This window comes from Talaromyces atroroseus (assembly GCF_001907595.1).
Source record: "Talaromyces atroroseus strain IBT 11181 chromosome Unknown scaffold_3, whole genome shotgun sequence".
Classification (NCBI taxonomy): domain Eukaryota; kingdom Fungi; phylum Ascomycota; class Eurotiomycetes; order Eurotiales; family Trichocomaceae; genus Talaromyces; species Talaromyces atroroseus.
The window spans coordinates 666,815-694,426 of record NW_017971435.1 but is presented as its reverse complement, the minus strand read 5'-3'; the positions used below and the strand labels follow the sequence as shown (position 1 = coordinate 694,426).

At 46.7% G+C, this 27,612-nt stretch overlaps 6 protein-coding genes across 6 annotated transcripts; 2 read left to right on the top strand and 4 right to left on the bottom strand.

The window, feature by feature from the left end:
• Positions 1–1,113: 1,113 nt before the first annotated feature.
• On the bottom strand, positions 1,114–6,150 carry UA08_03286 (hypothetical protein; the record flags this gene model as incomplete). Its single annotated transcript, XM_020265570.1, has 14 exons — positions 1,114–1,212; positions 1,270–1,709; positions 1,768–1,927; positions 1,994–2,200; positions 2,265–2,572; positions 2,632–2,725; positions 2,783–2,958; positions 3,028–3,302; positions 3,373–3,961; positions 4,130–4,635; positions 4,730–5,274; positions 5,351–5,758; positions 5,846–5,890; positions 5,950–6,150. 14 exons carry the CDS (start codon positions 6,148–6,150, stop codon positions 1,114–1,116), a joined length of 4,053 nt encoding a protein of 1,350 aa, XP_020121211.1.
• A 2,334-nt stretch (positions 6,151–8,484) lies between these two features.
• UA08_03285 (hypothetical protein) lies at positions 8,485–12,093 on the bottom strand (the record flags this gene model as incomplete). Its single annotated transcript, XM_020265569.1, has 4 exons — positions 8,485–8,624; positions 8,694–9,427; positions 9,679–11,986; positions 12,048–12,093. 4 exons carry the CDS (start codon positions 12,091–12,093, stop codon positions 8,485–8,487), a joined length of 3,228 nt encoding a protein of 1,075 aa, XP_020121156.1.
• Positions 12,094–13,055: 962 nt separating this feature from the next.
• On the bottom strand, positions 13,056–15,159 carry UA08_03284 (hypothetical protein; the record flags this gene model as incomplete). The annotated part of the gene is made up of 5 exons (XM_020265568.1): positions 13,056–13,387; positions 13,544–13,564; positions 13,607–14,047; positions 14,130–14,913; positions 15,076–15,159. The coding sequence occupies 5 exons, from the start codon at positions 15,157–15,159 to the stop codon at positions 13,056–13,058; spliced, it is 1,662 nt and encodes a 553-aa protein (XP_020121155.1).
• A 2,226-nt stretch (positions 15,160–17,385) lies between these two features.
• On the top strand, positions 17,386–19,597 carry UA08_03283 (hypothetical protein; the record flags this gene model as incomplete). The annotated part of the gene is made up of 8 exons (XM_020265567.1): positions 17,386–17,557; positions 17,606–17,658; positions 17,726–17,998; positions 18,055–18,132; positions 18,190–18,701; positions 18,763–19,052; positions 19,129–19,214; positions 19,280–19,597. 8 exons carry the CDS (start codon positions 17,386–17,388, stop codon positions 19,595–19,597), a joined length of 1,782 nt encoding a protein of 593 aa, XP_020121154.1.
• A 750-nt stretch (positions 19,598–20,347) lies between these two features.
• UA08_03282 (Acid alpha-amylase) lies at positions 20,348–22,954 on the top strand (the record flags this gene model as incomplete). Its single annotated transcript, XM_020265565.1, has 10 exons — positions 20,348–20,497; positions 20,555–20,593; positions 20,671–20,786; positions 20,849–20,957; positions 21,012–21,240; positions 21,315–21,477; positions 21,556–21,702; positions 21,823–22,063; positions 22,128–22,724; positions 22,925–22,954. 10 exons carry the CDS (start codon positions 20,348–20,350, stop codon positions 22,952–22,954), a joined length of 1,821 nt encoding a protein of 606 aa, XP_020121160.1.
• A 268-nt stretch (positions 22,955–23,222) lies between these two features.
• Positions 23,223–27,158, bottom strand: UA08_03281 (hypothetical protein; the record flags this gene model as incomplete). The annotated part of the gene is made up of 3 exons (XM_020265564.1): positions 23,223–23,329; positions 23,390–26,828; positions 26,889–27,158. 3 exons carry the CDS (start codon positions 27,156–27,158, stop codon positions 23,223–23,225), a joined length of 3,816 nt encoding a protein of 1,271 aa, XP_020121159.1.
• Between the last annotated feature and the right edge of the window lie 454 nt (positions 27,159–27,612).

Here is a 27,612-nt window from a genome sequence, read left to right as displayed (position 1 = left end):
GCTTCATTATTAATATCATTAAATTCTTCTCTTAGGATGGAAGTTTGGCTAATTTGTTAAGTTTAGATAGTCCATTATATAATTGCTATCTCTGAAAGGTATAGATGACTCACTTAATGGATTTTTACATTTATGTCTTAAGACCTCCAGTATCTTATAATCAATGGTCATAAAAGGGTCAGGGCTTGCAAACGTATCAAACAATGCCGAGTTTGGATGTCCTGAGGCCTCCCAAAATAAATGTGGGGCATGATCTGCACGGCCGTTGAACTGTGGGCCCTGGTATTAAAATACGGTAAGATACGAGTCCACCAAATGCGAGGCTTGTGAATAGTGGACTATGCGGTTATTGATTTACAAAGGACAGGCCGCGATTCTAAGATACTTCGTCGGTCACGACATTATCAGTACGCACGTCGCAACGGTCGATATCACTCGGCAGAGGAACTCGCGAAGGTTATAGAACGAAGGAAGAGAAGACAACCCCCAAGCTCATGCGAAATTTGCACTATCAATCTCGAAAAAAAAAAGGGCCAACTATATCGATAGCAAATGCTACTGTGGAAGTTGCGATTCATTCCGGCGCAATAAAAAGAGGTTTCGAACACCCTGAAGAAGTCGAGGAACTTCTGCGTAAACGCAATCGATAATGCGGCTATACTCTTCGCCTAGCTGAGACGTCTTATCGTGATATCAATCAAAACATCCTCTTTCAGTACCCCACATCTGACTGCCATGTATAGTCGGATATCAAACGAAGAATTGTCTTATAAGACCTTTCTTAACTAGCTGTTATATATAGCTCAATATCGACAGTGTTCTATGCACCTTTTAGCGGCAGATTACGCTCGTTAGTCTTTATCCAACGGCTGCATCCGGTATGTCTAGACGAAATCTAATACGTGATATTGCCTATTTGAATGAAGGACACTACCGCCTATACTATGTGTTTATGCGCTAGCCTATTAGTTGTCAAACAAGGAATCCACTATGTACAAGTTTTTCAACAGCTGTGAGGAAGAATCGGTTACTAGAATGGTAAGAACGTAAGATATGGTTTGCTCGCATTGGGACCGAAATGTGTAGCTCCACGTAAGCCTTGGAAGATATGAATTACTCAGATCGCGCACTCTTGGTCTTTTTGCTTCGGAGCTTCATCATTACGAAGACTGTGGCATAGGAAGAGAAGCAGAATAGTGCAGTGATACCAACCTAGTTTTGATGCAGTTAGTAATTGGTCGGAGAGGGTCGGTATGGCATATAACGTACATCTCTCCAGGAGTAATATTTCTCCTTCAAATTGAATGTCTTTGCATAATCCGCCCCGGTGGCATACTGGCAGTAAGAGCACGATGTGGTTGAGTTTGCATCCACAACGTAACCGGTAGCCGACGACAAAAAGTCTGCCATGTATTCACCACATGTCTGGCCTGCGGGGACTGCAAATTGCACCAGCTCGGACGGCGTGCATTCCACTTTCACATCCCAGAGGACTTCGCCGAGGAGACCACCCACAAGGTAGGTAAACGGGTCGAGGTAATACAGCCAGTAGCGCCAAAAGTCCTGCATGTCCGCGTAAGGCACGACAACACCGCAGAAACTGATCATCCCTGCACCAATTATGACCGGGTTCATGATTGCGGCGAAATATTCGTTAGGAGCATAAGCAGCGATGGCTTGACCGATTGAAGTGTAGAGAAATTCATAGACTGTTCGGTCAAGTTAGCGCTACATATAAAAAGAAATAACCGGAGAGCAAACGCCTACAGATCATCTGCAAGTAAACCTCGCCAGCAATACTGGAAGCGTTTGGAAAACCAGCAGTGTAATACCAGCACAGAAAATAGAGCGTAGCGCAGATCACCAAGTAAGGGATCTCAGACACCACTTGCGCGCCAATAAAGGCACTCCAGTGGTATGTTTTCGACTGTGATAGGGTTAGTCTATAAGCCCTCTGTGTACGTAGAGAAGGGAAAGAGAGAGTATATCAAACCTTTTTTTCTCGGGTTTCGAAAATATCACGATTATGCAAGAAAAATGGCTGCATCTGGTTGATACATCCAGGAGCAACGAAGATAAAGTTGAAGATAGCAAAAAGACGGAGCTGTAGATCAAAAGAGCTATTTCCAATTTTCCAGAATGTAAATCCGCTGAAAAGAGCTGCAAAGATATGCAGAACAATCTTGTTCCATATGTAATCCTACCAGGCAAAAACAATCAAGGTTAGCTATATGGTTACTAGGAACAAGAAGAACACGACTCACTGGTGACCGCCATAGCTGAATCATAAGTCGCTGCAAGACCATTCGGAACTGGAACCAGTGCGAGGTTGCATAGTCAGATTGGTCTTTGTCCTCTTGGCTCTTGGCTGCATTCTCATTGTTGAGGAATTCTAGGTGAGCAATGGCTTCCTGACGTTCTTTTGACTTGTTCCAAACATCGACCCAATCAACACTTCCCTCTTGGTTAGTTTGAATCACCTCAACGATATGCTCGGCTGGGTTTGTATCCGGGGGGCATGGAGCGCCGTTCTTGGAGAAGTACTCCAATACAGTAGCAGACTCTTCACCAGCTAAGGTTTAATGGGAGATTAATATTCATCCAATTCTGGAAATTTTATAACCCACTCACTTTCTCCAAAATATGCCATTTTACCACCCTTTGCAAGTAGAACTAGGGAGTCGAAGGAATCGAATAGCACGGCGGAGGGTTGATGGATAGTGCACTATTCATAGTTAGAAGTAGATACAAATGTGAAGTGATTCAAAATAATTATTCTGACCAGAACTGCTTGCCCGCCATCAACCAATTTTCGCAGGAACCGAACGATGTTGTAAGCCGATTGACCATCAAGGCCTGATGTAGGCTCATCGAGAAAGAGAAGTGTGGGTTTGGCAACAAGTTCGACGCCCAGGGTAACTCGTTTCCGCTGTTCGATGGTTAAACCAGCCCCAGGAACTGTGATACTGTTAGTAAGACCATTTTGCGTTGGACAGACTATTTGATATGCAAACAGAAGGTACTTACCTCCGATCAAAGCGTCTTGGATACCAGACAGCTCTAGCAGATTGATTATTTGATCCACATATTCAATCTTCTCCGCGCGTGGGATATGTGCAGGCTGGCGGAGAAGTGCTGAGAACTCTAGGGCTTCCCTAACCGTAGCAGTAGGTTCATGAACATCCATTTGCTCACAGTATCCAGTGGTCCTTTGGAAACTGAGCCCTTGTGGACGACCGTCAATCAAGATAGAGCCGTGAATTTCTCCGCTATCTTTGCGCTGAGCGAGGACATCTAGCAAACTGTAAAAGTCACAATGTCAGCCACAAAGCATCTTAGCTATGGTTATGTTCAGAGTTCAAAATAGCATACGTCGTTTTTCCAGCACCGGAACATCCCATCAGCGCCACCAGGTTTCCTGGCTTCACGTATCCAAACACTTGATTCAGCAGCTGTTTTTTGCTTCCATGAAATGGAACGTGATAGTCAAGATGACTCCAGGTAAAGGTAGACTGCTTGCCGGAGTTCTTTAGTATGACCCTGGTATCCGACGATGCGTCAGGACTGTTTTCTTCGTCTACAGTCTGCGTTTTACCACCTCGTTTATAGAGGAGGACTGATGAGCCTGACTGACTGTTGCGTAGCTCAAAGCCGACTGAAGTGAGGAAAATAAAGAAAAACCACATGCCGACAATCACTCCAAAACTGCGCCAGATATGGTGATACGAATAATGAAATTGGTCGCCGATATAAGTTTCTCCATTGATCACGCCGTCAGTGCTGCCGACAACAGTACAACCCCGGTAAGGAGATTGAGAGTCAGAGTATCCGTTGCCGTAGGGGACATAGTCCGGCGCAATGCAATCGAGCTCTAAGCCGTGGAATTCATTGGCCATAAGAGCTTCAAAGGCATATGCACCCGGATTGAGGTAGAAGATCCAACGAAACCAGACCCTCATGTCTGAAAATGGTATTAAATCTGTTTTATATGACCAGAACTATTAGTTTCCATACACATCTGAAAAGGGCAGACTGATAGACTGAATTGATCAAATAAGTGAATCTTACAGCCTAAATCTCTTGTTAGCAAAGCGCGAAAGACAAAAACAAAGGAAGAAATGTAACTTACCTCCGTAAACGAAAAAGATGGTCGATAGCAATCCGGTGACTTTAGAGGCATTGCCGAATCTTTTGCTCAATGCGCCTATTGCACGAAACATTTGCATAAAACAAAGCGTATTTACGCTGACGATAATCCAGAATGTGAAGAACTTTCCAGCGTTCATCTGTAAATTAGACATAAAATAGAGGATCAACGAGAAGCAGCTGACTTGAGTTAGGACGATGGGTATGTCAGTAATAGCGTTGGCAACGCAGAATGCCGTCGGACGATAAAATCCAAACCGCTTCTGCCGTGCAAGAATTGGACGGCCCATGAAAGCAGCCGTTGTCTCGCTCATGGATTCTAGCAGGAAGTAAAGAACCGGAAAGAAAAGGACACCTGGGCGTAAGAAAATGGACGAGCTGTCATCCTTGAGATCGTAGAACAGACTACCGCACACTAAGGCCTGGATGATTGCAGAGGCGACCTTGACGCACATGGACAGCTTGTCGCCCATCATAATTTGGAACTGACTACAATTTTGATTAGCTGTCGTAACCAAACATTTATCACCCGTCACCTCTTCTTCTCTTCTCTTCTTTTTTCCCGGCTGGAATTAGTACCTACCGAACAGTCAATGATGCAATCTGTTCCATTAGTTTCGTAGTATAAGGACTGTGTCCACGAGGAATATGCGATTTTCTCTTCTCGTTCGTCACCGCCGTGATCAGGTCATCTTTTTCATTCTCCAGCTTCTCTGGAGGCACAATTTCCTCAATCATTTGTGTATAGATCCCGCTTGCATGGTAAGCCGCTTCAAATTCGCTGGTCCCGCTAGGAACCTTTTCCTCCATCCCTTCACGGATTATTCGTTCAGTCAAAACCGTCACGGAGGTTAAAAAGTCGGCAATATTGGCTCCCTTGGGGCAGACAAATCCCATATCCTCAAAGTAGGAGCGAGCTAAAGCTCGAGGTCCGTAGTAAATGACTCGACTGTCTGCTAGAGCGAGTACTTTGTCGAATTGATCGTATATCACATTTCCGGCTTGATAGGTTGTTGTTACGATAGTCTTGCCGAAATCATTTGCTTCTTGGCGTAGAAGCTGGGCAAATTCCACGGCTGTCTTAGAGTCCAGACCCCGAGTTGGATTGTCCCAAAATTGAATCGGGCTCTATAGATTAAAAAAGAATATGCAGTTAGTTTTATCATTGCTCGCTCATCTTGAGGACAGAGGCGTGGAGCCTTACGTGTCCTGCCATAACCTCAGCTAAAGATACACGCTTTCGCTCGCCTCCAGATACACCACGAATGAATTCATTTCCCACTTTTGTATTCTTCGTATGGGGTATGCCGAGCGAGTTAAGGATTGTATCTCGCTTATCTTCGAGAAACTTCGCCTTGTCCATGCCGTCTGGTCGCTCCCGCGGGACCTTCGTCCGCAAGGCAAACTTTAGAGTGTCGTCGACGGACAGGGTTGGGAAATGGACGTCATCCTCATTGTTGAACATAATCTGTTGTCGATATCGTCTTGCTTCGATGTGGTCCATGCTTCCATAATGAATTTCGCCGTTGACTTCATCGAAGGATTCGCGGTCGTTAGACAGAACGCGAAGGAGAGAGGTACACCCTGATCCAGGCCGTCCAAGAACGAGTAACTAATATTTATTACTTATTAGTATGTTTCCTCTCTCTCACTTCGTTTTATATTCATAAACGTTATGGAGCACCAAATTGGAACCTACCATCTCTCCGGGCCGAACTTGGCCGCTGACATCTTTCAGAATACTCTTTAAGCAATAGGTCGTCAGCTCCGCGCAACTTCAAAACATTGATATCCTTGAATTACCCTCTTTGGACGTTGATTCTTGAAAAAGCCATTAAAGAACTGTCGTAGATCCGCCACGGATAATAGGTTATCGCCAAGTGCCGCATCTGATGCTGTGACATGAACATTGAGGTTGCGAAATGTAAGGGTCAGCTGTTTCTGGATCCCTGGATTTCCTTCTTCGACATCAGACAACGTTGGTGTGGTGCTTGATGATCCCATTTTGCCGGCGGTCTTGTCACTCGTATTGGTTATATTCGCCGTGACAAGTTAGGGCTTTGCTAGTCCAGTGACTTCGTATTCAGGATAGTTAAGTGGACGCCGCTGGTCTTCACAATGGTATATACTGCAAAGTGCTCTGCCTATCAGAATATGTCTCTATACCATTCCAGGTCAATTACATATAAATATGTCTTCTCTTATTACTAACCTACATCCCAAGACGCGTTCTCCCACGATTGTCAGAGTTCATCCGTACATCCGTACGTCCGGATATATCCGCATAATTCCGTCTGCCCTATGCAATTCCCATAGGCCCCTGAGGAACTTTCACTCTTTATTTCGTATGATTAACTGACACTCTAAGTTGATAAAATGCTGTAAGTTTAGGATGAGTCATACCTATCTAGGTTAATCATGATAACGCACTTTTCCCATAGATCCGTACATCAGCTATGCGCCTCTTCTGAAACAACACCAGTTGGCAGGTACGCGTATTAACCCGCCGGAGTCTTATCCTGATGCCTTTGGACATTTAAACTGGATTAGAACCATCAGGTAATTGGTCGACTCCGAGGTAATCTAGGTATTTGGCACGCTAGGCCCTCCAAGATCTCGAAGAAATCACGATCACGTATGGCTTGATATTACATCTCACCCTGCAGAAGCAAACTAGATGGAGACGATACTACCAAAAATGTAGCTCTAACAGCGAGTTAAATAACTTAGAAGAGTACAGCATGTTGCTCTGGACTTAAAATTTTGAGTCACGACTCTGCATACTACCGACACAGAACCTCCATATCGCCGCGCAAATTAACGGTCCGGTATGGGTTTAGGCTTATCATTTAAACATTCGAGCCTTTTGTTAATCAATCATATCCGGCCCAAACTAATACTGATCAGAAGGCCCAGTTGGTCAACGTAACAACCACGCCGAGCTGGAAATCTCGCGCTCTTTGTGCGTCTCGGTCTATACATATATTAGTCTGATAGGCTCTTGCAGAAGTACAGGCGTCCACTCAAATATCTAATCTTGAGCACCCTAATCTTAGGTAATAAAGAACATCGCTCATGTACGCAGCATTCAATGAGGACTTATTCTACCCAGTAGATCTCATAGAACTTAGACAAGTCAACCATACGTAAACCAGAGCAAATAAACACTGCAGAAAGAGACAAGTTCACGAGCATTGGTCTACACATAGAAACTTGCACATTAGCTGTATCTAATTCGCATACATGCGTACGGAATACATACGATCCGGATCCAAAACGTATATCCGAGCTTCCATGTATCCATCCGGGCCTTGGTCTCGACTCTTGACAAGGCATGTCGGCCTACTGTGAATTCCACTTAGGTCTTTGTACAGTAATCATTCTCGGAATCATCACGTATGCGGAAGTATTCCGTGGACAATCTTTACCTGCACGGAAAAAACAACAAAAGGCCCAAAACTCTTCTTCCCCCTTCTCTTCTACAGAAGTAAGGCCCTAGGTTTTGTCTAGGGTGACAACATGAAAGCTTCTAGCACATTTTTGAGTAGCTCGATGGAAGATTCAAATTCCCGGGCACGAATATGACTCAGAAAAGCGTTCATCATAGGCAAACATCAGTATCGCTCGTTAGTTGAATATGATATAATTGCCTATAAACCAATATTCAGTAGAAGTTTTTTCAAGGATAATTTTTACATGAGCTGGGCTCTGATATGTAGGTAGATGAGATAACGCATTTTGAAATCGATGCATGTATGTACGATATTTCCCGAATCGGACGCAGGATGAGTTGGCACTAGGGCTTTGGGTTTACGATCAGTGAAAACTTGGGTCCTGGTTACTATGTTATATCAGGCCACAATCTATGCTCAGAATGAAAGAATCTCTATATACTGTCTGGTGTCAATATTCAAAATGATAAAATGAAAAAAAGCTATATACGTATCAACAAAAGAAAGATCGAGAATGAAAGAAAACGTCGAACAAATGATAAATTAGTCACGCTCATTGACTAGAATAATATGATATGTCTTCCGAGTTTCTTTGAGTCATTCAAGTTTCAGAGATAGCCAGTCAGTCCATTCAGAATAAAAATTTCCTTGGTTTTCCTTTCTCTCTCTCGCTTTCTCGTTTCTTTGGTCATTTCGCTCGTCATCAAAATCCCGGGGTATCTTTTTTTGCCCTCCGCCTGTTTGATCATTACATCTATCCGTCATGATATCTCGTCATGTGTGTGAAAACCTCTTTGTTTTTTTGTTTTTTAATTGAGCCGTTTCTCTGCCTTTGTCTGCTCCATCTTGTATATTTATATTGTGGAGTAAAGCAAAAGACAGTTATTTATTTGTTAAGCCATGAAACGAGTTCAATGACTTCCTTTCGCCGTTCGTCCTCAAGTTGATCTTCGTCAGAGAGAACGGACTGGAAGACGGGAAGAAGTTGAGGAGTCAGTTGACGGACAGTTGGATCCTCCCATTTGTCTAGAGGAAAAGAGAAGTTAGTAGGCAATTCTTACACCATCAAGAAACAGGCCATTTTATGAAACTTACAAAGCTGGGCAATCATCTTGTACAAAGGCTCGTTCTCCTCATAGTCGTTCTTCAATGGAAGAATGCTAACAATAGCAGGGAGCACGTCGGCTACCGGGACCTTGTCATGCTGCTTGAGAATCATACGAGACAAGCAGCCGGTGGCATTGTCTGGCAGCCTGGACACTTGCTGCTGAAGGCAGGGCTCCAGCTTTTGGAGAATGGTGGGGAAATGAGAGATAACAGATGCATCATTAGTGGCCTCAATCAGACGTCCAGTAGCGTAAGCAGCGTTGGACTTGGTCTGTGGGTCCTCATCATCAAGGCGCTTCAGAAGCAAAGGCAAGAAACGACCGGTCAAAGGAGTGACAGCATCCTTCATTCCGGTGATCACCTCGGCAAGAACTCCCACGGCGGTAGCACGCTCAATGTTCTCAGAGCTGCTGACGAACCGGAGGACGCTTTTTTCGAAGATCTTCCAGAGTTGAGGGAAGTCTGGGCCAAGAGCGGCGGCAAGTCCAGAAACCACATCAAGAGCGCGGTCGATAACGATCCAGTCAAACTCTGATGTCTCGTCCATAGTCTCCTGAAGTTCATCATCTTCAGCAAAGTCCTGCTGACAGGGGTGTTTCTTATTGATTAGGTCAGTGACTTGTTGGACTACACTGGTAAGAACCTTTTCATCGGCAATCAATGCCGGACCGGTGTAGCGAAGGTTCTCGGCAAGGTTGCCGCAGAGATCACCAACCGTTGCCCTGGAGTTTTAGCATAGTTAGCATGGTGCCATCACGTTTGATAAACAAAAATGTGCAACAGAAAATAAATTTTATCAGGTTACGTTGGAATACGCTGTTGACATCAATCATGCTTTTGAAAAAGGCATGTCTGAGTGAGCTGGGTAACGATGTTGTCATCATATGAAGTTGATCTTCTTGACCAGTGATGGGAGAAAGTGGCATATTTTGGCAATGTTATCAAAACACAAAGGAAAACAAGGTGTACGTACGGATCACTTTCTTCAGCCCACAATTTGATTGTGGCTGTCATGAGAATCTCGCCAAACTTCTTGACCTCGACAGGAGGTTGAACCTTCAAAGGAAGACCGGCCTGCCACTTTGGCATCTGACCGTTATCCTCAGCCAAGGCAAACAAGGTAGCGTAGGCACGGTGGATGGTGCTGATAGTGCTCTTGCGAACACCCTCATAGGGATGCTCAGTGAGGGGAAGAACCAGCTCAATTGTCTTCTCGAAGTATGGAATGTAGGCGCCCTTGGTGTGGCTAATCAAATCACCAATAACCTCGACAGCAATCTCCTTCTCGAGGGCCAGGGGAGTAACTGTAGTGAAGTCCTCCCAGTCATCCTCATCGTCAAGGTCAATATCCTCAATGTCGCCATCTTCATCGTCAGAAGTCTCGGCGACTTTGACTTTGCGACCGCCAATGCTAACTTCTTGACCAACGAGATCCTTGGCGGCATCTCCAAGTTCGACCTCAAGATCGGCTTCCTCCTGCTCGATACAAGCACTCAAGCCCTTGAAAACACCGTCTAGGAATGGCTTGAAGTCTTCCCCGTAAACCTTGGAAATTGAGCCCCACAGCATGTAGGTACTCTCCTTAAGACGAGAGTGGTCCAGGTGGAGAGCTTCTTCGCTAGCACGCATGAGAGGTTCGACATATGGTTGGTAGTTTTGAGGACCAGCAGCCGCGGACATCTCGCCCATGGCATCGATAATGCTGGCACGCAAATCAAGTTCCTCTTCGCTCTCTTTCTTGGTAGCGTACTCTTGCATGAGATGCATCGACTTCTCAAAGTATGGGAGGAAAGCTTCACCGGCAGAGGAAGCGAGCGATCCAATAGCACTAGCAGTAAGACCCTTGATTTTGAAGTCGGGGTGTTGGAAGAGCTTGTGTAGAAGAGGAACAACTTCATCTTGGTAAGGGATGACGTCCTTCTCATCCAGACCGTCGACAACAGCATCAATGGAGCTGACAGCAGCCTTCATGATATTGACGATAGGGCCAGTTTCCTCGCCATTGTAGTTCTGCATGGCACTGGCAAGGTTCTGAACCAATAGTGGCATAAGCTTGGCGTGTTCCTTGGAAACATCCTCTGCGAGGTCGTCGGCAAGGCGGGCAACACCGTGCAGGGTGGCCTGGCGAACCTTTGGCTCCTTGTCGTGGAGGAGATGGAGAACCATGGGGAAGATTTCGACGAACTGGCTGCTGATGAAGTCGGGAGCACCCTCAACACACATACCCAAAGCCAGAATACCGGCACGACGGTAGTCAGGATTTTCGCTAGTGAAGTATTGACCAAGGGCCTGGAGAAGAGGAACAACGACTTGGCTTGGAGGCAGGCTTTGGGCAAGCATGTCGAGTAATCCAAGAGCCGATCGAGCGGGAGTGATTTCATCCTCGTCATCGTCGTCATCGAGCTCAGTGACAACGTGAAGGGCAGTGCGAGTGAGTTGTTCACCGACACGGAGGCCTTGGACCTTCATCTTGCGGTACTTGACGCACTGCATCAAGAAGCTGATTGCCTGTGTACGGGTATCCTCAGCCAGCTGAGTATTTGCAGAAATCTCATTCATGAAAGTAATCAAGTCATTCAAGTGGACGTTCAACAAGGCTGGGTCGCATCCAAGCAGGGTCTGGAAAACCTCGAAGGCCTGCATGATGCGGTCCTCGTCGGTGCTGTCAATGGCGTCCTTGAGAACACGCACCATATCGGGGAGGACCTGCTGAAATGCTTTGACAGGAGCCACATCCTCGTCCGAGTCGAGGTGCATAGCTAGCTTGCTCAAAGCCAACAGAGTATTAATGCGAACCTCGGCACTCTCAGGGTCACGGATGGTCTTGCTAAAGAGGGCAAACAGATCTTTGAATTTTTCCTCAAAGCCCTCTCCCAAAGACTCGAGGATTGTGAAGAAAATGTAGACGCCAATCGCCCTCTCATCCTTGTTTCCACTTTGGGCGGCCTGGAGCAAGAAGTTTGGCAAATCAGCCCACTCGCCATCGGGAAGATCAATCTTGGCTATCGATGAGACAATGCGAGCAATAGCGTGGCGGACGAGCTCGGAGTTGCTGCTCATAGTTCCGCGCAATAGCTGCTCCCGGATTTGAGGTTTCTGGTTTGCAGGGGTCTTCAGCCAAAACCTGCCCACGAGGCCTCGAGCCTCGACAGCAGCCAACTGACGGAGGTCTTCATTTTCGTGGGTAGTGGCAATCTGAAGGAGGAAGAGGAATGATTCGGGCTTATTGTAGAACTCCTTCTGCAGGACACCAGTGGCATCCTTCAAGTTGCCGTTGGCAGCTGCATCGTTGATGGGTTAGCTTCACGGAGGGATCATATGGAGGTGAATAGGGATTCTCACGGTTCAAGATGATCTGCAGTTGCTGCAGGAATCGTTGCTGATCCATGACACGCAAATATAATCAGAGATTTCCTTGTCTTTTTGGTTTATATGCTTCGATGCCGACGCAAAGCGTCGTAAAGGTGAAAGGAGATGCGGGGCTGCAGAATGAAGTCTTCCAAAACAGACACAAAAAGACTCCGCACTTCTCTTTAGCAGCTCCCCAAGAGCAAGAGCAACGTAAACGCAAGAAAAAGAGAAAAAGGAAATTGTTTTGGTTTTTCGTTAATGGGAAGCGAAAAGTAAAAAAAAAAAAAAGTACTTTGGTAAATTTTTCTGCGGATGTCCCACTCGAGCTCTTAGTCCTGATCGGGACTAGCGTTTTTCGAGAACAGTCTGGCCAATCAGGAGCGCCCACGCGTCTCCACCCCGCACTTTTCTGTTTTTGCCCCTCCAAAACGTTCGTTTTCTTAGGGTTAAATCTTCCATTTCTTCCAATCACGTTTTCTTTTCTAACCATTTTATTCTGAGCAGGTATAGGACAGAGGAGTTACTAGATGACGTTTTACTTCAATTTTTGACTAGTTAAAAATTGATCTGTGTCCAGGCAGACAGACAGTCTACTGACCGGCGCTCCCAAGTATGGCCGGTATAACCCTAAACTTAAACACGCTGTCAACCACCTTCGAACCTCGATAACCGTCGTGGAATAAACCCCTTGGTTATATACCCCGATGGTGTCACTGATTAGGCTCTCAAATAGTAAGTAAGCATCCACATGAAGGAAATGTGCGATCCACTTCATGCTCATAATGATTAGACAATATCAATCAATAAATACTCACTGTATAGTTCACGGGCTAATAATGCTCTTTCTTGGAGACTCGTTTCCTCTTGTAGTTGTTACCGTTCTATGAGCTTATCTATGAGCTCAAGAGACGAGGTATAACTTATATACATTCAACATGTCTAACATATACATGGAAATTAGGTAGTGTACACCTAGGTGTCTGGTGGCCTGCAGGTTTATTATCGCCCAGCAGGCATTTCAGCGGGCAATTCAACAGGAGGAGCATCGCTGTGTAATTCCACAGCTACTGGCTGAGCGGCAGGCAATTCAGCAGTCTCATATGATCCCCCAGCTGGCAGTTCTGGGGGACCAGTGTTGTCGGTGCTCTTCTCCTGCTGCGCACCATTTCTCGCTCTCTGTCGGCGGACCACAATTACAACTGCCCCTGCTATGATTGCTATACCAGCTACGACCCCGACGACGATTCCGGCTATTGCTCCTTTGCTGATTCCACTGCTCTGCGAATTACTACTTGAGCCACTGGAAGAATTCGTTGACCCAGAAGCGGCACCTACGTATAGTGAAAATATAAGATTAGTCCCGTGTCGATCGAAGGAAGAAGAGCAGAAAGAAGAAAGACAAGGAAATATCAACTATTTACCTGATCCCGTAGATCCGGCGGAACTCGATGTGCTAGTAACCGCAGCGACAAGCGTTTGGTACGTACACTGTGCAGCACTGGTGTACGCTGAGTTCGTGGTAGCAAATGTATCTGAACCACCTACCTTACAGTCTTGATCGTCCGAATCCGTGCTTGAGGCTGCTTGTGTATTGTTGCTTATCAATAGCGACAGCATTGTCGTGGTGTTGCACATTGTGTATATACCGTATTCACCAATGGTTGAGTTGACAAGCAACCCCGAACACAGGTTGATATCCGTTCCGCATATGTAGGATACAATCTCATCTTGTACTGTACTGTTGAGATCCGGCTGCACTTGACAGTAGCTTTGGCGAAGTGAGCAGTCGCAGAAGTCGGCATCTGGCTGCGGAGGGAGTGTCGGCGATGCTTCCCATGTAGACACCACCGATGGACATGATGGCGTAGCGGTATTACTGGGCGTATATGATGCTGCATTCGTTGGAGAAAGTGTCACACTGGCTAATTGACTTGAAAACGCTGAATACGTCTCGCCCTTGTCGACTGTCTGACCACTGACGTTGACCAGGCCTGCGCCGGTAGAAGTTAGAGCGATCCCATGAGCAATTTGCAGCAAAAGACAAAAAAGAAGAAGAAGAAAGGATTAAGATACCATAATCAACCCCTGCGTATGTGTAGAGAACTCCGCCCGACCAATACGGTGTCATTTCTGTCCCATAGAGGGCAGCGACTTCAGTAAAAGTTGTCTGGCCGTTACAGCCATATTCCGCCATGAAAACAGGGATAGAGTAGTTTTTGATCATATCTGTGAACTCGTCCCAGCCGCTGCTTTCCATGGTTGCGTTCCCACACCATGTATAGAGAGATGCACCATAAATGTCCACCGAGTCAGAGCTGTTTTGGCAGTTGAAGTAATCCAAAGTGTCCTGTCCCCATTCCGGGAATGAATCGGAATCGATCCCCACAGGGATGCTTCGGTATCCTTGGCTCGCGATGTATGCCTTGACATCCCGCACAGCTGCTTTGAAGAACGGGGTCGAAGTTGTATTGCTGTCTTCTTGGATTGTCTCCACATCGACGAGGAATGCGAGAACATTGTTGTACGAGGCAAACGCGTCGACAATAGCGGTCTTCTCCGAGAAATCCTCGGCTGTCCATGATGAACTTATGCCAACCGTATTCAATTCTCGCAGATACGGAATGACATATATGCCGGCTTCCTGTAACAGATTCATGCAATAGTCATGGTCTTGTGTTGCGTCGACGTTGTAGAGAGTGATGGTGTTGATCCCGAGCTCTTGAAACACAGGTACATCGCGACTGCACGCTGTTTGCACTGCCAAGTAGTCTGTGGATGAGATGTCGAGTGTCGCCGTATCCCCGGAATATGATTGGTATGCTAGGCCTTTGATGAAACTGGACAACATTAGCGTTGGCTGAGCGACTTTGGTAGCAGTAGTTAGCAAGCACATGGGAGATAGGAAGACATCTCACAATTGTGTGCCATTCGTTTTGTAAAAGAGCTTGGAGCCCTGCCACAGTTGATTCAGCAGGAGTGGCCTTTTGATTTATTCGACAGACAATTGTTTGATATTCACCTGGATGACAATCGGGTCGACATCGCCATACACCCCCAGCACCAGGGCTAGTACAAGGCATAACCAGAGCCGCGTACACCACATGGTGCGCAATGAGTGGATTGAGTGGGAGACTTTTTGAGTTAATGAAGGGTACGGAGTAAGTTACTCATTATTAGATTTTCAATCGCTCATCAGCTGAAATGAGAGCGGAGCCAACACGGACACGGGCACCAACATACTGCGAGAGTGCCGATCCCAATAGTCAATGTCTACAGGGTATTTGGCTGTTTATGGGCCTGTTGGGGGCTGAATGAGCCTAACATCTGACTCACGGATTAGTATCTAACTAGCAACTAACTAGTTAAGTGATGTATTCAGATGAACTACCTGCATATAGTTAGCCCTCGAATATGGCATAAGTATCGGCCCGAAACTGTGATATAGCAAGCAGCAGCAATATCCTCGACTAAAAGCTGGATTGACGGCTGCAAACCCGGGGTTTGCTGAATTCTCAGCCCAGTATCGCCACCGTTCAGTGGCTGATCTGGCCGACAAACCCAAGAGCGAGTAAGTGACATGGTAATATCTGATCCTAAAAGTAAATTAATTTATTTTTAAACCACTAGAACATCTAAGATAAAGCTGTTGTATACCTAGTTTTAATTAACAAATAACCGGAAAGATAGACACCTGATACCCGATTTAGCATAAAAGCGCGAGAGTGACATCAAATCCAAAACTATAGCTTTAGTTAAGCTCGCTTTGGAATTTTATGATCCGTAGAAGTAGCTAAAAGCCTAGTATTAATTCTATAGTTATAGAGAGCCTACTTCAACGGTCTAACTACAGGCCAAGTGGCAACAGATAATATTGTCAACATATGATTTCTCGAGACGATTAGGTAGAATCTCACTCTTTTTGGATAATATTCTGTAATTAGTCTACTCTTTGTAGTCATGTTAGGGCTTAACTTTTAACTATTTACTATAGTATTAACCTGGATGATCAAGACAGCGATAGTTCGGACAGGGTATAAACCCGCGCGCCCCCCCCCCCCGGCGCGGGCCCCCGGGACAGTGAAAAAGACGTAGGAAATTCGAAACGAGATTTTTACTTGTCAATACTTTGACTCTCATCGCCATGTATCAATCCGAGCCTCGTTTTTCATCTACATTTGTGTATATTTCTCGTGAAGATATCACGAGCATCAACAAAAATGTTCAGTAGAGCTGTGGTGCAAAGTCGCTCTGCTCGGCTTCTATGCGGTCTAGCTCCAGACACAACCAGACAGCTCGTCGAGGCCGAAATTACCGTGAAAATGGAAAGGAGCACAATCCGTTGCTTTTGCGACGAAGAGTACATATGTGTCCACCGGGGCCAACTTGATAGCACCTGGATACTGGCCCCAAGGGCCGGTAGAACACATCATTGTATGGGCAAAAGAGGTCGACCTCAAGAAGAAGCATAATTTTCCATATTTCCCCGTACAAAGTAGCGTTAGAAACAAGTTGTTTCATTTTCCTGCAGCGATCAGCTGAAGGCCATCAACCAGCCGTTCTGCTGTTCGTAATACAGTAGAACCTCAATACGCATGGGTATGCTAGAGGGGGTATCATCTCGTTGGTTGAGGTGATTGATGGACATGGTTAGGAACAAGGTGGGCTGGCCCCTTTCCTTTTCCCTCTGGAGAATTACCATAGCGAAGACAGACTAACCTTGCCTCAAACGAATAACTGCGATTACTTAAATACAGGCACATAGCACCTGCACATGGCTAGCGGTTATACGGATGTCAAGTTTACGCGGTTGCTAGGCATAACGCGACTTAGCCTTGTTCAATGACAATACTAGATAGAGACTGCCAAGAAAATAAACAGACTACACGAAGGAGGCCTTACTTCACCAAAGGACAAGCATGCGTCATTCCCGGTAAGAAGCGGAGAGTTAGGGCTATCGTTGGATAAATTCGTTACGCGGTGGTTAAAAGCTGAGCCATACATGGCACGGAGCAAGTCTCGTGTATTGACATTAGGCTAATAATCATTGATCAGCTACGCAGAAATGGGGCGGTGTCAGGACTAATGGTTTAGCCACTGCAGTTTTGATTTTAATAGGCGACTACATCCAGCACCGTACCTAGTACGGTGCGGAGAAACAACGTATGGGGGAACTCCGCTTGTCCCATGGGGAAGAGATCACATCTGCTTGGCCCGGACTATTAAAACAGGGCACTTTCCCAACGTTTTCTTCTTCAGCCTCTATGTATTAAACTCCACGCCTGGGCATCTTCGTGGCCGGTTCTCGCCCTATAGATTGACTCGAAACACGATGGAGGTCTCTGTTAATCCCGTGGCTCAGGCCGCAATCCATGTACCACAACATAACCTGTCTCGGAAGCGTGAACAGATTGCTGGGCCGTCGGGCTTCAAAGGCTTAATCAGCAATCAAAAAACCTTCCTCATCGGTCTTTTCGCATCTTTGGGCGGTCTTGTCTATGGATGTGAGTATACTTAAAAAAGAAAAGGATTGTTTGGCTAACCAAATGCAGACAACCAGGGAATGTTCGCGCAGGTGTTAACCATGACTTCTTTCGTTAACAGGGTGACTATGCCAAATCCTTTCTCCTTCAGCACAGTCAAATTGCTAACATACCATTCTACACAATCAGACACAAGGTTACGCTGCTTCCACCGGTATCGGCCAGGGTCTTTTGACGTCAATTCTGGAATTGGGTGCTTGGGTTGGAACCCTCTTCAACGGTTATCTGGCTGATTCCGCCGGGCGACGCGCTACCGTCTGTATTGCTATTGTCGTTTTCACCGTTGGTGTCATTGTGCAGGCTTGCACCGAGAACAAGGACTACGTGTTCGGAGGTCGTTTCGTGACTGGTCTGGGAATCGGCAGCTTGAGTATGATTGTGCCTTTGTACAACGCCGAACTGGTACGTACCTAAACACTTGCAACGCGGCGTTGTTCCTTTTACTAACCCTACCGCAGGCACCTCCAGAAATTCGTGGCTCGCTTGTAGCTGTCCAGCAGCTCTCGATTACTTTTGGAATTATGATCAGCTTTTGGGTATGTATGTTCTCAGTTCCCAATCGAGGTAGGTGTTCAGCTAACCGGGGTATCTAGATTGGATACGGCACCAACTATATCGGAGGTACGGGAGAAGGTCAATCTGACGCTGCGTGGCTTATCCCTATCTGTATCCAGATCCTTCCAGGTTTAGTTCTTGCAGCCGGAATGCTTTTGTTCATGCCCCAGTCACCGCGACACTTGATGAACAAGGGCCGCGAGGATGAGTGTTTGGCTACATTGGCTCGACTTCGCGGTCGCCCGCAGGATGATGTTCTGGTGCGCGTCGAGTTTCTTGAAATCAAAGCTCTTCGTATGTTCGAGGTTGAGACGTCCGCTCGCAAATATCCTCAATACCAAGATGGCTCCGCGAAAAGCAATTTCATGATTGCCTTGAGCGATTACACAAGTCTCATAACCAACAAATCCCTATTCAAGCGAGTGACAGTTGCTGTATGTATTAATCTGGTCCAGTTCTACGTGGTGCAAAAGAGTCTAACCAACAGTTCAAAGTGCCTCATCATGACCTTCCAGCAATGGAATGGAATCAACGCCATTAACTACTATGCGTGGGTCTATTCTGCCCCTTTTTGTCAAACCCTCTCCTCAAATCTCGCTGACATCTCTAAGTCCTTTCATTTTTGAGGATATGGGTCTCTCCGGCAATTCTGTTAATTTGCTAGCGACTGGAGTCGTCGGCGTCGTGGAGTTCCTTTTCACAATTCCTGCTGTCTTGTGGGTTGACCAGATCGGACGCAAGAAGACTTTGATTGCTGGCGCTATTGGTATGGCCATTTGCCACTTCATTGTTGCTGGTATTATTGGAAGCTACACAAATGAATGGGCCAGTCATCGCGCAGCTGGTTGGGCTGCTGTCGTTTTCGTCTGGATCTACACAATTAACTTTGCCTACTCCTGGGGTAAGAACCCATGATGAGCCTAGAGCTCACCACCTGATGATGGCACCTGCTGACAGCTTTTGTTTTCTACTTGCAGGGCCGTGTGCTTGGATTGTGGTGTCTGAAGTCTTCCCTTTGAGCATGCGTGCAAAGGGTGTGTCCATTGGCGGCAGTGCAAACTGGGTATGTTTACTTCTCTTTGACCACTCTCACGCTCGGCTTCTCTAACAAACGAAACCCACGTATAGCTCAACAACTTTGCTGTTGCAATCTCCACATCACCATTTATTTCCGCTTCCAGCTACGGTGCTTTCATCTTCTTTGGTCTGATTACCACGATCGGAGCACTGTATGTGTATTTCTTGGTCCCCGAGACGAAAGGCCGTACTTTGGAAGAGATGGACGAGATCTTTGGCTCGACTGGTATTGCCGCTGAGGATGCCGTGACAAAGCTGCGCATTGAACGAGAAATCGGACTACTTGCTCTGCTTGGTGAGGAGGCACCGGTTCAAGAGAAAGTCGATTTGCAGGTATCTACAGAGGTGGAGGAGAAGGTCGCAGAGTAAATACTCTCGGAAGAGATCGTTAATGTGTTTTTTTCGGTGGTCCCATTTTGACTCTATGAAGTTGGAATATGTTTATTACCTACCTGAGTGGTGATGTTGTATATTGTTCTTGGGCTGCAGCAGCGACAATCCAAGGTTCCAGGGTTGCTATTAGACGTGCGGCTTTCTGCCTGTGAAAGCTGTTATCTATTGTAAATTACCTAGCAATCAAAGCTCAATTATTAGTTACAAGCATGTATTTGATCATCAATACGTGGTGTGTATGCCTACAAGGTATTGTACTTCCCTCGGTATATCTGTGGTGAATGTAACCCTCTGCCAACAATCTGCACATGGATGTCACGGATCAAGGTTTACATTTCCCTTTGGGTATCTAGATGCTATCTTCAGTATCCTACTTGATTCTTAGCCTGCATTGCTCCGATAACAAACCGAGAAGGCTTCGGCATAGTGCGTTTCGGCAATGAAAAATGAAACATCACCTTCGCATATTAGGGCTAGTCAGGTGTGTAGGCAAGAACTAAGCATTCATGCAAGAGCGTTAAGTTGCTAGTTGGTGTGACTAGTAGTACCAGCCCCCAAATATAACCCTTGATCGCGGCGATTCACCGGCCTGTCATGCATCCTATCCCTGTCTGCACGGTGTGTCTTAATTTATTTAAGGAAGCGATGATCCGTTCGCCATAGAGGCCCTCCCTCGAACTTAATCTCGAAACTTTCAGTCGTTAAGTTTTTGATTTTGCCTTCGCAATGAATGCCATTCTTCTCGCTTGTAGTGCCCTTGCGAGCATAGCACTGGGCCTCTCTGCGGACGAATGGCGTAGCCAATCAATCTATTTCTTGCTTACAGATCGCTTTGCATTGACTGATAATTCGACCACGACTTCATGTGATGTTAATGTGAGGCCTCTTTTTTTTAGCTACTTATGAGCTACTTTTTACCTGACACGCCCTTAGCTGTACTGTGGCGGCAGCTGGCAGGGAGTCATCAACCATGTAAGGATTTCACGGTCATAATTTTTGACGGACCCAAGGAGTTATTTCTAAGACGAGTACTGACGAGCTCACAATAGCTCGATTATATCCAGGGCATGGGCTTTACAGCTCTCTGGATAACACCGGTGACCGAGAATTTCTTGGGCGATACTCTCGATGGTGAATCTTACCATGGTTACTGGCAGCAGAATGCGTATTACATCTTTTAACTCTATATAACGGAGACATGCATGCTAATTCTGCCACGTTTTCTAGTTACGAGGTCAATACTCAGTATGGTAGCGCTGAAGATTTGATCGCACTTTCCGACGCACTTCATGACCGGGGTATGTACCTTATGGTTGACATTGTGGTCAACAACATGGTATGACACGGCAATCATGTGAGCAAGAATATATTCTTAGCTAAACGAAACTAGGCATACGATGGAGCCGGCACCGATGTCGACTACAGCATTTTCAATCCCTTCCCAGCCGAGGAATACTATCATCCCTACTGTCTGATCACCAACTACAACAACCAGACCAATGTCGAAGACTGCTGGGAAGGAGACACTATTGTCTCTCTACCTGATCTGAACACCACGCAAACATATGTGATGGATACCTGGAATGAGTGGGTTGCTGCATTTGTAGCGAACTACTCCAGTACGATGCACAGCTCTCCAATATCATATACCAAGGGCAAGGCCTTATGTGACTATACTGACATGAATATCTAGTTGACGGGCTTCGTATCGACTCTGCAGCGCATATGCAAAAGGGTTTCTTCCCAGATTTCCAGTCTTCATCAGGTGTTTACTGTATCGGAGAAGTTGATGACGGCGATCCTGCATATGTATGTCCGTATCAGGATTACATGAATGGAGTTTTGAACTACCCAATGTAAGTAGGACCTTGTTTTCCACATCAACTGTTGAAATGTTTAGGAACAAAGGGTCGGTCCTGACCGACCTCGCTTAGGTACTATCAACTGCTTTATGCCTTTGAATCCTCCAGCGGCAGCATCAGCGACCTCTATAACATGATTAATGATGTCGCTTCGGACTGCACAGACACCTCATTATTGGGCAACTTCATTGAGAATCACGACAATCCCAGATTCGCCTAGTGAGTCTTTTTTCTCACCTAGTCAATCATCTTGTCAGGTGGTTGGTGGTGGTGTTGGTTCTTCTTCCGAGAATACACATTAGTACGGAGACAATACTTACGCTTCACTGTTCCATGTAGTTATACCAGCGATTACTCGGAGGCCAAGAACGTCATTTCATTTATATTTCTGTCGGACGGCATTCCCATATTGTACTATGGGCAAGAGCAGCACTTTGATGGCGGAGACGTCCCTGACAATCGCGAAGCTCTCTGGCCGACAGACTACTCAACAACCGCCGAGCTATACACACATACCGCGAAGACAAATGAAATTCGTACTCTGGCCATGACCGTTGACACGGGCTACTTGACTTATCAGGTGAGTATGGCGTCCGATATTGATCTTGATAGATTATTCTCATTGACCAAACGAACCTACCTAGAACTCCCCAATATACCAAGATTCCAACACCATCGCCATGCGTAAAGGGACATCAGACCTGCAAGTCATCACCGTCTTATCCAACCTCGGAGCTGACGGCGAGGAATATACACTCACACTCAGTGGAAGCGGCTACTCGTCCGGCACCTCATTGACCGAGGTATACACATGCACCAACGTAACCGTCGATTCCAGTGGTGACATCGCCGTGCCCATGGCCTCTGGAGAGCCACGAGTATTCTTCCCAGCATCGTCAGTCTCCGGCAGCGGACTATGCAATACAACCACTACCACCAACAGCACTACGGGTTGTACGCCCGCGACCACCATCGCCGTCACTTTCAACGAAGTGGTGACCACAACGTATGGCGAGGAAGTCTATCTTGCAGGCTCGATCAGCGCGCTCGGATCCTGGGATACTAGCGATGCCGTCCTCCTGTCTGCAAGTGAATATACAGCCTCCGATCCGCTCTGGACTGTCACTGTCGACCTCCCCGTCGGCGAGTCTTTCGAGTATAAATTCATCATTATAGAGACCAGCGGCACTATCAAGTGGGAAAGCGACCCGAATCGCAGCTATACGGTGCCTACTGGGTGTGTAGGTGCAACTGCGACTGTTGACGATACCTGGAGGTGAGGACTGTTAGCCGCTCTATCTGATAATGCCGACACTGTTTGCGTTCTGGATTGATGGTAGGATTTTTAGATAGTTTACTCTCCCTTTATCGTTTGACACTCAAGACTGACTATATCAATGCGAATATCATTTCTCTTATTCTTACCTACATAACAGTATAGGCGTACGGCGAAGCCAGTCCTTGGATCTGAAGTCTTCCACATTCATAGATGGATTAGATATAACCTAGGTACTTACTATATATACATACGTCCGTCGCTCATCGATAGGCAGAAAGGAGATGTAACTTCATACACCAAGCCGAACGGAAGGATTCAGTACCGGCTCTATTTCAAGAGAAATTCATTGGTATAAGAGGGAAAAATAACTGCCAATCGCGTTTAAATTCTCATAATTGTTCGTCCCGCCTCAATAACAAAAAGGAAACGGGCATTATACAATGTTAGAAAATAGGATGAACTAATCATCCTCTTCCGAGTCATAGTCATCATTCAAAAGCAATGACCGGTATCCGCGAGCAGCCAGATTCTCTTCTAACCCACCGTCTGATTCAGGATCCAGGTAGCCTACAACAGAAAATGCCAATTAGCAAAGACAAAAACTATGCCGAAGTCTGAATAACTTACCTTCCCCGCCAAAATAACTCAAAGCAACTGGCAGGAAGATCAAGGCATGCGACGCGGCAAAGATCACCAAAGCCAGCCAAACGCGGAAATAGTATATTTCAAAAATTTTGCTGCGCGTGAATGCAAGGACACAGACTCCCAGTAATTTTGTAACAGTGATGCCACTGAAGACGCTGCCGCCAACATTGACGAGCGCGGTCCAGGCTCTTGCGTCCTTACCGCGCAGCTTAGGGCTTCTGTCAAGCATATTGCGAGATGGGAACATAAATGCCCGCGCAATATGCGCGCAAAACTCGACTCCTATACCCACGCAGATCACTAAATTGACAAGAGAAACCGCATTGAGCGATACGCCTGCAACTGCCATGGTTCCTATGATATCCACCACTATCATAACAACGGTGGTGGCAATGACCGCACCAGTAGCAAGGGAACCCAATAATATTGAGCTCACAACGAAAATAATCCCAATAGCAGCACCAAGGAGAGTTCCAGTCAGACGAACGATAGAAGCGTATTGGTCAAAGAAAATGTAGAATTTGGAGTAAGGAAAGATGTCAATGTTGTGCTCATGGGAAAGATAATCAGAAATCCGTCGGGCAGATAATTGAGCATTGATGAAATCGGCTTGACTCTTCAGCGGAGTGTGGCTCGTTCTGAAATGGCTTGCACTTGTGGTGATACGTTCGCTGTCAATCACAAGCGCATTGCTATATGGAGCCTTGCCTCCGAGAGGACATGACGCATCAGTAGGTGATCCAATCCACATTTTAGCATAATGGATGAATTCTTGTCCTTCAGGCATCCCGGATAATGTAATGTTCCAAGGAGGACTGCGATCCTCAAAACAGATATTCCCATTTTCTTTACAGCAGTCCTGCTGAGGATTCAGCCAGTAGAAGAAATCATCCAGCCAACTGGCAGTGGACCCGGATATATATGAGACATTAGGGCGCTTTGCTTCTTGTTCTAATACAAACGAAAGCGAATATTCTTCGCATGTAGAGAATCGACCGCAAACTTGTTGCTGATGTGGTCTCTCGGTTATGTTGACACCGCGTGTGACGAAGTACACTGGAGGGCCAGTTTGGAAATAATCGTCAAGGTCATTGAAGTATTGTATAAGATATGAATCTCTCGGAAGCGCTATGCGTTGGTCGAGACCCAGCTGAACTTCAGGTATTAAGGCGAGGCCTGCGGTAAATACGCCTAGAAAGACCACTATAACAGCGGCCTTTGCCCTTCGATCTAACAGAGCCGGTGCGTAGATACGTCGAATAAACTTCTGCAGCCAACTTTCGCCAGCCATGTCGTCGTACGCAACGCTGTCCTGGAAGCCAGCCGACGTTGCTCGGCGAACGGTCAAACAAGGAAAGCAGTCAGCGCGAAGACTCTCCACTCGTCTCTGATTGAGGGCAAGGACAGCGATAAACATGGTGACTTGCAGTATAGCGTTAATAAAGACAGCGCCGGCTGCATATGCAGCAAAGTTTTTCACCGCGGGCATGCCGACGAATATGCCCATAGCAAAAGCCACAGTTTCAGTAATGGCCGACAAAAGGATACTAGGTCCAATGCGACCAAGCGCACGACCAACACGTTCATCAATCTCCTCGTCAGGGTGGCTGACATTGACACGATCGAATTCATGGACAATGAGGAAAATATTGTCCACGCCAACGGCAAGGACGAGGAATGGAATAACTTCAGCAATGATCAGAGTGACTTTGATGCCAGCTGCGGAGAACAATCCAACAGAGGCAGAAACTGACATCAGGACAATCACAATTCCGACCACTCCTAGTGTAAATTTGGACTGGACCAGAGCATTGGATGGGTTGGTCAACAGTGCTCGCAAAGTGAGCGCCCCAGATCCCAATGCGATGGAAGCATATAAGAACATTATGACATAACTGATAGCAACGATCTTGGCATCGGTGTTGCTAGATTTGTTCAACTCCTCTTCCAAACTGCTCTCTGTGTTGTAAGATAGGCGCAGACCGCGTTCACGTGCTTCTTCGTGGACAACTTCTAAGACTTGGAGCAAGCTGGCTTCCCAGTCCATTGCTCTGCTTTCACCTTCCGTCCCCTGCGCATAATTATTTACCACCCATGTAACAACAATAGCCTTTGAGTCCAGGACATCGTTCGTCTCTTCATATCCACCGAGAATCATCGTAGGTTGAAGAGGTTGCTGGAAGTCGGGGAGACAGCTGACATCACCGGGAGACTCAGCGCAATGGGACAGTGTTTTACGCCAATTTTTGGGTGTGACACCAGTCAGAGAACCTCCAAAGTATCCCGTAAAGGATTGGACCACACAAGCATCGCCTGTCGGTTTAAAGCAAACGTCATCGAGGGTCAAGCCTTGCTTCAAGGAAACCACCCGGCGGACTCGGCTCTCGACATCAAACCACCAGCTCAACGTGTCATAGCTTAAAACAGGTCCTGTGTCATTTACAAGAAAAGCCTGTTCAGCACGATAAAACGGCCCAAAATTTTTGTCGAAGAACTCCTTTTCTTGCGCTGCGTCCGATGTAGGGCTAACCCAAAGACGAACGGGATCGGTTTCTACGGCAAACTGCAGCCAACCCAAGCTCAGCAATCCAACAATGATTATACTCATAGATATCGTAATTGCAGGGAAGCGGGCACAGACACCGCCAAGTCGACTGAATGCCTTATCGCAAATACTGTTCAATCCGTAGTGCTTTCGCGGAGTCTCTAGGTATCCAGAGCCACGGACGATCTCGCCGTCGTCCTCGTCATCACTAGGCACCGGATCCTGCAGCAACCTAACCCGCTCAGGTTTGCGATATCGTCGTTCTCGGTAGGTGACATAGCTCGAAACCAGTACTACAAGAGATAGAAATACCGAATAGATTAGGATAACCGCAAAGGATAAGCAAGGCATAAGTCCAACATGACAATAGGCTTGGGACTGGACCTCAGGCAACGTAGGGCAGACTGACGGACAATCAACACACGAGCATCGATAGGCAGGATCTGAATCATTGCAGGCTTTTGGAATCATTGGGAGCGCCTGCATGCCGAGAGGGTCTGGATTTCGAGGCTCCGTTTCGTAATTGATCTGGAAAGGGCTACCAAGCAGCTTCTTATCACCGAGAAACTTCATGAACTGTGTGTAATTTTTTGCTCCTCCACCAATAAAATCGATTGCTTTGCCTCCAGATGCACCGTTTTTGACATTCTTGCAGCTATCATAAAAGCCGCTCTGGTATTCTTCCGACCAAAGATTATCCAGCTCGGTCACCAAGAGTTTGTTCCCCTTCGGTTCGGTTTCTGTGACATTGACAAACAACGATTGATCCGGAGAGCATGTAAATGTGCAAAATATGTCGAAGAAATTGTTCACACATGCGGGGCACGAGGCGATAATTCCCTCTGCAAGTTTCAAGTTCTTTTTCAGCGCGTCGACCTTTGCAAACGAGGTTTGTTAGCAATCAAGGCAACAGTATTGTAAGAGCGTGCCTCCTACCTGTTCTTCTTCGCAGCACACAGGACCTTCAGACCATTTACTTCCACATAGCGAAACCAATTTCTCTCTGACTGTAACATCAGGCTCACGCGCGAGATCATTGTCGGGACAGGGCAGCTCCCCGCCAAATATGCTCTTCTTTCCACAGTGACCGCGAATAGCACACCGACCTGGCTCGTGTATAGCAGTCGCTCCTTGGGCCGCGACAGTGGAAAACAGCGCGCTATACAGCAAGCCTGCAGCTAACGCTGGTATCTGGAGGCCCTTCATCCTGTCCAGCCGGTAGCTCGTGACCAAGCCGGGCTTGGGCAGTCGACGAACGGCAGTATGCTCTTTTTCCCCTGCCCCTGCAGAAGTGTGGCACGTTGCGGCCTTATATCATAGAAAGGAAGCCGTCATGCAATACGGTGGGAGACCGGATGATCACGGACGAGCGCCGGCGCACTGGGGAGTTGACGTAGTCGCGATCGGTATTTAGGTAGGTAGTAGGCACCAAGCTCGTAGGCACGTATGACGTATAAGCTGATGAGTCGCACAATGACAATGGGGCAAAGAGAACAAAGATATGCTGGGATCCTAATGCTAGTGAAGACTGGTAATATTGTTGTCCGAGAATGAACAACAGGCAGCAGATGATGGCAGGTGACGGCACACCGAGAAGAGGAGCTGGTGCGGGTGCCTGGCACCTAAGGCCACCAAGGCATCCTAGCGCGGTGGCCGGCAA